General features: G+C 38.1%; 1 protein-coding gene across 1 annotated transcript in view; it reads left to right on the top strand.

Moving 5' to 3' along the window:
- The window catches only part of LOC127658638 (uncharacterized), a 47,726-nt gene that overhangs the window by 17,333 nt on the left and 17,967 nt on the right, over nucleotides 1-12,426 (top strand). The window contains exons 2-3 of the mRNA XM_052148017.1: nucleotides 7,865-8,013; nucleotides 11,249-12,385. Coding sequence (XP_052003977.1) covers nucleotides 11,300-12,385 — 1,086 coding nt within the window. The 5' untranslated portion in view covers nucleotides 7,865-8,013; nucleotides 11,249-11,299. The remainder of the gene's footprint in view (nucleotides 1-7,864; nucleotides 8,014-11,248; nucleotides 12,386-12,426) is intronic.

Here is a 12,426-nt window from a genome sequence, read left to right as displayed (position 1 = left end):
GTGACAAAAGTGAAAACTAAGGAATACCAAAAGTGACAAAATCACAAACGATTGGTGCAAATTTACAGATGAACCAACAGAGGGACAAGACAGGGTAACCGTTACAGCAATATGAATTCAGTTTAAATTATTTTAATTTATTACAAGAAAGGGTCAACAGATGGAAGAAATGACAAGTACAACTATGGAGGATGTTGATATCTTGACAACGGTCAGTTATATCCTACAGTTTTGCATTCATTACACAAAAATATTTGCTGTGCTTGACCAATCAAAATCAAGTATTCCAGAGAGCTGTGTAATATTTATTATGCAGCATTCATAGCCTTTAGAAATGTGGAAATTATTGATAGAGGGTCCAATACTGCATTTTATCATTATTATCCACTTGTTTTTTAGTTTTGTTTTATAATTTAGGCCTAGTATTCAAGGAACCCTTTCCAAAAGCACTGTGGTGGTAGCATAGTACAGTGATGGTGTCAGATCTTAAAATCACAATACTTTGGTATATATCATAGTACTGAATGACATATTTACACACCAGGATATTTACATTTAAAAAAAAAAACATAATACTTCTGAGAAGGTACCTCAAAGAATACCTTGATATTACCATGCCACCATGTCCAGAAATATGTAGAAGTACAATAGTACCTTTTATTAGCAAAATAAAAAAGGCATTATTTGATTGGACTGAAACTTCTATTCATACTGTATATATAAAAAATAATTGTATAATAAATTGATATTGACAGCACATTGAGTTTTTAATTGACACGTTTCCAATTCTACTCCACTTTGTCTGATTTAGCAGCAGTAGATAAGAGCTCTCTCTCTCTCTGTTGACATTATGTCCTTAAATAGCTCCATGGCCAGCTTTATCTTTGAAAGCCGTGGTGTCATGTTCATGTGATTTCTCTAATTTGGGAAGAGGAAACATAGCCTTGTGTGGAGCTGCTCATTGATTTGTCAGTCTAAAAGGCAATTATCATCATGCTTTATTCCCTTCTGCTTCACAAGGCTTAAATCAGCTAATGACAGGGTTACATCACACAGGGCTTCAATGCATATTCATTTCATGGAAAGATTTAGATCTTTTTCCATTTATCTCTATGCATTATGCAAGCTGTGGTCTTGTCATAATAAATTGAGGATAAACTCGCTCATAAATGTGTGAAAGGCATACTATTTTATCTCAAATTATGCATTTGGAGTCTTAAAACCCTAGTGAAAAAAAGAAACTTAAACCTGCCTAAGGTGGTTTGCTGGTCTTAACTGGGCACCAGAATAATTGGGCTGGTCTTTTAATGGTTTTAGAGGGGTTTTTGGAAACAACTGGTCAGACTGGGAGATCAGCTGGACTAAACAGCTTAACCAGCCAAGCATCAACTTGGCCAGACTGGAAGATCAGATAACCCAGGTTAAACCAGCTAAAATCAGCAAGCCTCCTTAGGCTTTTCATGAGGGAAGTCTTGGCCTATGGTTCCTGGGGTTAATCTCTGATGTGATTATGTGCGATTGGTGCAGATTTACAGATGAACCAATTTAGCATGGTGGAAGAATTAATGCTATTTGGATCACGCTCCAATTTTCTGGGTAAAAACCTGCACTAATGATATTGCATGTGGCAGTGTGGTCATTAATTAAACACATCCACCAACAAGAGGACCAGTGGACATTCTTCCAGTGCCATATTGACGTGTGTTTCTTGGAAAAGCAAGCTCTGTAAATCACCTTAGCACAATCTATTGTTGCTGGCTAAAATGTCATGACACACGTGTATCTGTGCTAGTTATTTGAGACAACTTCTAAACTTGGCCAGATATATAATGATTCCCCAAATTGTGTGCACCAGTGTTTCCTACAGAATTCAGCTCTTGCTGCGGGGGGAAATGCTCCACCAAACCAGATACCATAAACAAATTCTTTAACTGGTAGTTAAAGGGCAGTTCACCCAAAAATGCAATTTTTGTCATTATTCTACCTCAAGTCTGTATGAATTTGCCTCTTTCGGGGAACACAAAAGGAGATGTTAGGCAGTATGTCTCAGTCACCATTCACTGTACCTGCATCTTTCCATACAATAAAAGTGAATGGTGACTAATACTAACATTCTCCCTTATATCTCCTTTTAAGTTCCATAGAAGAAAGAAATTCAGACAGGTTTGCAACAACACAAAGGTGAGTAGGTGATTACTGAATAATTTTTTATTTTTTTTAGTGAACTATCACTTTAAGAGTTAAGAGGTCAATACTCAACAGTTACATTAAAAACAATTATTTTAACAAATTAAATCCTGAGAGAACCTTGCTTATGTATTAAAAATAGATTGATAATAATAATTTCATTTTATGTATTATTAATATTCTAATATTAATGTTGTTTATGTTTATTGCATATGTATTAAAACTGCTCTAGGGAGGTGAGATGAGATGTAGCCTAATAGCTGTTTGGAGCGCCACAGTATGAAAGGCGGCAAAATTAGATCGCTCAAACATCACACACTTGCAATTTTGACAGCTTTGTTTAATTATAAATAAGAGCGATATTTTTACGCAGTACAACACCATTCCCATGTCGAATTAACATGTTTATAGATCTGTAACATCTTAATTCATTAAATATGCGCATCCTCACTGAGCAAGCTCACACTAGGGATGGGCAGATTGATCCTATTGTATCGATGAAAAGTCTTGCCAATGTTGACCCGGCTTCTTGTACTCGACTTCTAGTACTAATCCTTATCTTTAAGTTTATATTCATCTGATTTTATCTCTGGTCTGTTTCTGAGCCATTTGTCCTCCTCGGAGTTTAGAAAGTTTGCATCAGCCAGACTTGGACGTCGCTCTTCTAATGAATTTCCCTCTCACTCTACCCCCACCCCCCATCCTGTGCATGCGCAAGAACCACCCCCTCTTGCTGATTGGCTAGAGTAGTGTTGTGTGGATCACTCCAATCCACTTTGTTTTTGTCCCATTTACAGAGCCAGGGCTGAGTACAAATTCTAGACTTTTTTTTTCAGCCCACCCACCGAACAGACAGCTAGCAGAATGTGAGGAGATATTTGCAGAATTTGATAAAAAAGTGTATTGGATTAGAATATCTTAATGGCACCTTTAATGAGCAGTTGAAAGCTGTACAAGGGAGAGAGATGATTTATTCGCGCAGATGTGGAATTACAGTTTATTCAAAGACAAATTTATTGATTTGATTTGGTCATCTGAATGGATTGGTTGACCAGTTGTCAGCTACATGTTAAAATGAATAAAATAGGGGGGGGCCTGGGTAGCTCAGCAAGTAAAGATGCTGACTACCACCCCTGAAGTTCCGAGTTCGAATCCAGGGCATGCTGAGTGACACCAGCCAGGTCACCTAAGCAAACAAATTGGCCCGGTTGCTAGGGAGGATAGAGTCACATGGGGTAACCTCCTCATGGTCCTGATAATGTGGTTCTCGTTCTCAGTGGGGCACGTGGTGAGTTGTGCGTGGATGCCACGGAGAATAGCGTGAAGCCTCCATATGTGCCATGTCTCCGCGGTAACGCACACAACAAGCCACGTGATTAAATGCGTGGATTGACATCTCAGACGCAGAGGCAATTGAGATTCGTCCTCCGCCACCTGGATTGAGGCACGTCACTATGGCACCACGAGGACTTGGAGCACATTGGGAATTGGGCATTCCAAATTGGGGAGAAAAAATAAAGAATAAAATAGTGTGGAAATTCCCTGCATTCTGAACATGGAACATGCAGGATTGTTTAAATTTGTGTCCAACACCTGCATCCACGATGAATTTCATGCCCTGAATCTGATAATAATAATTATAATAATAGTTATTATTACTATATTAAGAAATTACAGAATTATATTAGGCCTACAATTGTATTATTAAAATCTAATAATAACTATATTATTATTATACCCAAGTTATATTTCTATAATTAATAAACTTGTACACGACATTGCTATGGGATCTGGTTAAACCTTTGATATGATCTCAATTCCTCTTCTGTCCACAAAAACCTGGTGTCATACGAGCACTGTACATATAATATGGTCAGCGCACGTTACCAAACTGAAACCAACGAAACGCGTCTGTTATTCTGTGCACAAGATTTGAGGAGCGAGCATGGAACCACCTCACTTGTGCTCCAAACAGAGCATGCAGACTGATTAATTAAATCACATCACAGCCCTCTGCGGTCTTGATTTCGATTTTATTTCGATGGATTGTTCAGCCCTACACAATGCAATAGAAAGACATGTTGTTTTTGCGGTATTTTGCAGCATGCGCTAATTTTAAATGCTACCATCGCATTCAATTCAGAATGCAAGCTCACAACTTAATTTTTTTATTTTTCAGATTCAGTAGCAGCAGTGCAGGAAACACTGGTTTGCACCAATTAGTGATAGAAAACTTAATTACAGCCTTGCAATATGTACAAATTGCTAGGGCTTTAAACCTGTACTCACCTTTATCAAAGGCCTGCCATAAATATAAGAATAGTAGGGAGACTAATGTGTTTATGGAAATACCTTTGAGCTAACAATGGTTCTCTCACCTAATCTACCTAGTGCATTATTCATCAGCTCAGTTAACACTGCAAAAACATAAAATATTTACAAAACCATCTTGAGCTACAGGAGAAGACACACCCTGTAGTTTATCTGTCATGTTTTGTTTTTTTATGTGCTTGATGTATGGAACCTCTGTTCACCTACTAAGATACTTGTGATTAATATGTAGACCTGTTGTGACAGTAAGCTTATGTTTTTTTATTTGACCGAGATGTTGCAGATATCGCAGAAGTACACTTTGTTCAGTATACTGTTGAAGGTTATGAACTCGTGGCAGGCTTGAATCCTCATTAACCGAGATCATTGCTTCACAAAAACAGCTTGTACTTGAGTCTTCACCTCTGATGAGTCTCACACTATGTTTTGAAGCTGCCTCCTCTTACTTTGAAGAACTGTAACCCAGCTCCATCTCCGCTGCTCTTGTCAGAATGAGTACGGCGCACTGCTGACAGGTAATAGAGGAGCTCTTCAATTCAGTAATAGGAGGTTTGCATCTGATTATGTAGATCTCCCTCTGTCTGTAACTACCTCACCGTAACTTCCCCCGCCTCTGTGGCCTCATCGCAAATTGCAATGAATGATCATTCAAGCTTTCAAAATCTTTTTGTTTTGAAGACATTCTTTGTCAGTTGACTGATAAATTGGAGCTTTTTTTCATTTGGATATGATAGCAAGATACTGTATTAGGGCATTTACTGACCTCATGTGCGAGAGAAACTAGTGCGCAAGCATCTTGAAATTTTGGGGGGAGTGGAATGATGTCATGACTAGTTGAATTCAACTCGAATAATGGGCTCGTTGTTCACAAATTAATTGTAAAAAGTGCAAATGTTCTTTTCCTTTAATGTCATAATGAAATTGGATAACAATACAAGCTGTTTGACATTTCAAAACACAAATTAACGGTATTCACAATGTTTAAACCTAAAGAATTATAAAACATATTTCCACATTACAACTTGCTTTTAACATGGAAAAAAGTGCAAAGTGTCATAGCTTTTTGAATGTGATCTGCAAGGTCCAATTTACCGCTGTGAGTGTCAGAGACATTCACAGTGACAGCAAAACACCTTGCTTGCATTTTCACATTGAAGAGGGTTTTGAAGAGCCTCAAACCAATTTGATTTTGATCAACTATTCTCAGCTTCAATGCAAACTGGAAGTTAGAGGACAAAACACGTCAGAGCAGAGCCCAGAAAAGGTGCTGGGCTAAACAAGTTCAGATTTAGAAATACAATGTATTATTTAGCAACTTGTTTATAACTTTTTTTTAACAAACTGAACTTGAGATTTTCATTTTATGAAAAAAAGAGAAAAGCTTCAACATTTTAATATCATCCCCCTTTTGTGTTCCACAAGGAAAAATACATATTAATGTTGGGTGGGCAGATGATTACAGAATTTTCCATTTAAAACAAATTATCTGGGGACTGACCAAAAATAAACATATACATTGTTTTTTGCAACATTGTGAAATCGTAAATTTTTTGGAAGTTGCATTCAAAATCCACTTGGCTCAAAAATCTGAGGGGGCACGCTTGAATGGTCATGACACCTTTGATTAGGAATGCAATCTATGGTCCTAAAGACATTTAAAGCTATGAAAGATTTACTTTCGTAGGAATTTACAGCAAAACTCTAATACGGATAATGTAACCATAAAGATTGCCCATAGTCCATTTACGGCAAGATGTTGGAGATAAGCAGCCAAGGATCAATAATTGGCTGGACCTTCCAGAGTCTTCCCATATATTGGCTTTCTCAGGATCAGATGAAATCTTGGCGATTAGGCAAAAATGTCAACGGCTACTAATCCAAGAATGGCTACTTAACCCTAACACATATTACCTACATTCACTAGGTAAGCCATCACTAAGTAATCCACTGAATTGGCAGAGTAGTTTACAGATACATATATGGCCTTACTGTAAAAATACATAAAGTATACACAGTAAAATCAATCATGAAAATCAAACTTGAGCAGTTTCAAGGCAAAATTTGAGAATTTTAAGTATTGTGTTGTTAATGTTGCTACAGGTGACATTTTAAACCATTATACTTAGTGATATGCCAAAAAGTGTTTAAGCACTTCAGTCACACTTCTAAATTAATGAATGCCATTGCATTAGATCAAACTATTTTAAACCAAGTGGCATACGAACTACAAACATTATGCTAGTAAGGGGAGAGTTGAGTCTGTACAGATATGCGCATTTCAGCAATTCCACCATAAAGCTCTCTGGCCTTTATCTCGTATATATCTTCTGTCAATGATACTCTCCCTCCAACATGCTCATATGGCCCTCTTCCACTGATATTGCTCCTGACACAGCTTTAATTCCTTTTGGTGGGAACACACAATCCAGAGGTTAGAAACAGGTTGGATATATTTTACTGCCTCCATTGCAATATTATGAGAAATAGCAACTACACTTTAGAGGCAGAACTATTGTTTTCTATATTGAGAGGATGGCCAGTTATGGGCCACTCTTCACAGTCACTCTTCACACTGCAGCTTAATCATATTCAGTTTTTTAAACCTAGAAAGCACCCCTGCCATGCTATCACATAGACTACAAATATAACCAATATGTGGCCTTCAGTCTTTGATTCCCCATGGAGCAGCTTGCATAGATCAATATGTTACCCCACCACAGCAGCAGTGAATGTGATAAAGACGCCACATTTGCAGGTGGGGTAAGTAAGCAACACCTGCAGAGAGGGTTATATTGATTTTTTTTCTCTTCTTTTTTTCCTTTATGATTTTTCACTCCTCTGATTTATAGCAGGAACTAATAGAGGTGCAAAAATGAAATGATTATGAGGACATTATCACATCTTTATATGCTGCTCAGGAAAGGGTTCAGAGTGTGTCAGTGTGTTTCCACTGCTCAGATATCACTTGTAGCACTCTCTTCTTTTTGTCACACACAAATGGATGTACCATATGGAGAAAGCTACAAAACGTGTACACACAAATACTTTGATAAGATGAGGAAGTGCTGTTTTCTGGTTATTTTTAATATTAATATAAATAGTAGCATTCAACTGGAGAGAGAGAGAGAGAGAGAGAGAAAATTTGTCAGTATTGGGAAACTCCAGTGATGTGAGGCTTCTCTTTTATGTTCAATTAAAAAATGAGCTCAATTCAATCAGATGTTTTCTCTCTGAAAAGTACAATAATACAAGATGCTTATAAATACTTCAGTCACATTGTTCATGCCAGAAGTTGGTCAGTATTATTTTTGAATGCTTGTATTTATGTTTTTCCTCTTGTTTGTAGTTGCCTGGGGTCTCAGCAGTCTGGAAATGTGGATGGTTTGTATACCTCTAAGGACAAACCAAAAGAAAAACAATCCGTAGGCTCTGAGTCAGTCAATGAGAGCCTAAAGCAAGCAGAGTGAAGGTGCACACACAGTTGATAAAAATGGGGTAAGTTTGTAGAACTAAAAGCTATATTACAGACATACTGCAGTCCTCAAGGGCTTTTCTAACACACTAAGTTAGCCAAGTAGCCTGCAAATACATATATGGCCTTATTGTACAAATATATGAAGTAAACAAAATAAAATCAATCATGCTACCTGAGCAGTTTCAAGGCAAAATGTGAAAAATATTGTCTTTTGTCTTACAGTAACTGTGTTCTTATTGTTGCTACAGGTGACATTCCAAGCTATTATACTTAAATGATATACAAAGGTGACAAAGTTTTTAAGCACTTATAGAGTTCCGAGTTCAATACAAGTTAATTTCAGTCGACAGCATTTGTGGCATAATATTGATAATAATATTGCCCCTCCTTTCTTTTAAAAAAGCAAAAATCTGGGATTCAGTCAGGCACTTACAATGTAAGTGAATGGGGCCAATTTTGTTTATGTTAAAATACTCACTTTTTTAAAAGTATAGCCACTAGACATAAACAACATGTGCGTTAACATGATTTTAGTTTGATAAAATCGCATTCTAGCCTGTGCTGTGTAAAGTTATAGACAATTTTACAACTTCGTTGCTATGATGATATAACGTCAACAAACCCTAAAATGACTGAAAAAAATGACAATTTAAACAACTTTACAGCTCAAATATTACATTGTACAAATATTTACATAGCAAGCTGTCCTTTTCTGCATATCGCAGCACCGTTTTGTGGTCCGTTCTGTATAATGCACGGATCGTTTTAGCTTATTGCTGGCCCATTCCACCCGTTTCACGGCCGACCCACTGGCCCGCTCGGTTCTCCCGATGGCCAGTCCACCCTGATCGGCTAAGTGTGTCGGCCCACCGGGAATATGCCCTGTATGCCAGATTACTTGTCTAGCCCTGGTCACACTTCTAAATTTATGAATGTCATTGCATTAGATAAAACGATTTCAAACCAAGTGGTATCTTCATAAAAATAATGCCAACGTTTTTTTTAGAACTAACTTCTAACTATCTACTGGTTCCAAGTAAATTTTTTGGATGTTTCCTCTCAATTTCACAAAATTGGCTTAGCAGAATAAACACAAGTGTAGCTCATCACATTGACTATTGATGTTCCATGTTCGGTGTTCAGAAAGTGCCCAAATACTTATTTTTGTAATGGTATGTCTATTATTTTCTTAACAATATGTTTATTATTCTATCATTTAAACAATAATAAAATGTCACTTGCCTAGGCCTATACATTTTTTGTTATAAAATGCATAGACATATATAATTTGTATAATAGTGTTACTTTAATGTCCAAGTACATTTTGGGGGACAGAGTATTATATTTCTTCTTAGTAGTTTTTTTATTATTTTTATTATTCTCCAGGATTTTGACTTAGCATGGAGCTCTTGAAAAACCATGCTGTATCTCAATGAGACACTGTCTGCTAATTTTCTCTTGTGTCTATAATAATTCATCTCAAATAGGAAATCTAGCATCTGCCTGTCTGGCACATACAGAGAGGACACGGTGGGCCTGACATGAACTGATCCAGAGCCACATTAAACAAGCTGATTATGCTAATTGACTGTTTATTCACACATCAGCAGTTTTTAAGCACAAGTGAATAAAAACACTGGCAGCTTTTAAGACAATGAGTGAGTCTACTTGTCCACGAAGACAATTTCTTTCTAGTGATCCACTGTACAATTCACAGAAATACACAAAAGTTTTTTAACCTTGCTTATCTCCCAAATGGAGGGTTGAAATTAGCCTGATAATACCAGTGATGTTTCAATTGCTCAGTTTTAATTAAATTGGCCCAAATGTTGATTGAACACCTGAACATTCTGAGCTTCCCCCACTATTTGCTATTCAAAAGCGCTATGATGGTTTCCTGCCTTTTTCAATCTAATCGCAATGCTATTGTTGTTCTCTGACAGGCCATATGAAAATTATAGATATTAATCTAAATGAATTTGTTCCTACTGTAGGAGTGGCCGGAATGATTCCAACATGCTCTTTTGTAACTCCTGGCTTGATCCTGATACCTGTTTAAGATTACAATTTGATTTTAGTATGGCTCAAAGCCAGGCAATTTGTTAAAATTTCTGAGAGAGAAGTGCTCTCTTTGCTAATCCACAGTTTTCATCTGATTAGTAGAATAAGAGTCCCAGATGAGTGTTGTGGCTCTCTTCATTACTGTCTCTTCAATGCTCTTTACATTACATTTCTTTTGATTTTCTTTCCTCTCATTTTTCATTTTTTAAGGCCATAGATATAACCCCCATAACCCACACCCCATTTGATTCATACAAAAGAATGAGCCATTTTTGGAATATTAATTAAATTATACTGTACAAGTCATAGGAATTCACATTATGAGCATTATAATTACATGGTTTTCTCTTTGGTAGGATTATTTCATTCAGATTAGATGACTACATAGCCATTTCTAGGGGCAAGAGGAACGTTGTCAGTATTGCATACGAGAGCCTTTTTCAACATGCGAGAAATATCGTCTATAGCGGAAATATATTTACTTTCTTGATACACAATCATACACACTGGTCTTATTTTGAATGAATTATGCCAAAAGAAAAACTAATTTAATCCAAGGGAAAAAACATTTGTCCTCATAATCTTTCATTACAACATAATAACTTGGTCTACTTCTGAAATTACTTTCCCTTTTGGCTGATATCACCAAGTACTCCTGAACGTTAAACTCCTCCTGTCCAATCACCTGTCATATAGAGCTGTGGTCCTAAACCCGAATATTTGACGTTAGAACAACAACTGCAAAATTAATCTTCTTTGGTTTTGTTAACCAAGTACCATTTACTGTAAGCACAAGGAACAGCTTTCTTTGTAAGTATATCACTCACAGTTGAAAAGAGTTGTCTGACACGCAGTTCACCATCATTCTTTTAAATCCAGCATTTTGAGCTGATGTCGCCTTAGCTCTCGAGGGATTATGGGGTCTTAAAGTGTCCAGTTGATTCTCATTTCAGGATCTCACAGGACATAGCAGGTTGCTTACTGTTTGATGAATAATGAGGATTCAGATATATTAGTCCTTTGGTGTACTGTTTTTGGCATACTCTATAGTAGGGAATTATGGATAATCGGACTCAGCATAAGCTTTTTTTTTTTTAACCATTCGCTATTGATGAATAATAGATTTTTAGATGCATTTTTGTTTTCAGCATGTGATTATGCTGTCGTGATGCTAGTGCATTCTGATTTCTGCAGGGCTGTGGTGCCGGTGCTCATCTCTGATAGTCTGCAGCTCTTTCTGTGGCAATGCCAGATGTGAAAGCTCCACCATGTGAGTACTCCCCAGCAGGCTCTCCTGCAGGCTGCAGCATGGACTTGTCTGTGAACCTGTCCATCCTCAGCTCTCCGCTTTCTGCTTTCCCCCATCATGGTGTGTCCCCCTTTCCTGCCCAGGACATCACGCCGGACCCCTGTCCTCTGGGAAACAACAACAACAATACCTTGCTTAGCAACCTGGGGCTCCACTGCTCCACCAGCAGTATACATCCCCTGAAGCAGCCTGATGCTCACTCTGCATTTGGAGCGATGCGTTTTCCTCAGGGCTGTGTGAATACAGGCAGCACTCGGCTTTACCGCAGCCTGGAAAACCTGCATTGGGCTGCAGTGTCCGACCCCAGTACATATCCTTATAGGAGTGTGGACAGTGAGTTTATTCTTAACTATGCTTCAAGCAATCATTGGTATGGCGGATCTCCTCAGAGGTCGCAGGTATATGGTGTAATCCCATCCCCTGAAAATATAGCGTTCTACAGCCAGCGAGGAGTAGTTAGAAAGGATATACCTCTTTTCCCTCAGTGGCTATTCCCTGCAGTTGAGGACTGGGGCATTTATGGAAATGGGCGAAAGGGCCTTAGAGACAAACTTCGACTCCAGAGCACACGTGTGACAGAGCCTCTCAAGCCCTTGCGACCTCAACCTGTGCTTGGTAATGCACCATCTCCAATCTATCCATGTGTTCAGGAAGTAGCAGTTCGCCTGGGTTTGCCATCCTCTTTGGTACAAAAAAGTGGACAGCAAGAGCTTTGTGCTCGTCGCATCACTAGTCCAGAAGAGATCAAACAAGAGGCTCTGCGACGATTGCAGCTTCGGACGCAGAGAAGCACCCCTAACCTGTCACTGAACTGCAGACAAGAGTCTAGAAGCATCAGTAAAGCTCACACCTCAGAGCTTATCTGCACCAACTCTACCCAGTCAACCCCTGAGAGGAAAAGACCTCCCATGGGCCACCTGCACATTCCTACATTTGAGGAGTTTAAGAGAATGAGACAGAGGGAGAACAGTCAGAATTCCTCAGAATCCCTTTTGAGTCCCTCAAAATCTCTCAAATGTAGTGTGGAAATTGAGAGTAATAACATGCATAAAGATGTTAATGG

This window comes from Xyrauchen texanus, chromosome 18 (assembly GCF_025860055.1).
Source record: "Xyrauchen texanus isolate HMW12.3.18 chromosome 18, RBS_HiC_50CHRs, whole genome shotgun sequence".
Taxonomy (NCBI): Eukaryota; Metazoa; Chordata; class Actinopteri; order Cypriniformes; family Catostomidae; genus Xyrauchen; species Xyrauchen texanus.
Note: the sequence above shows the minus strand (reverse complement) of the source record. Positions and strands in the feature narration are given on the sequence as shown.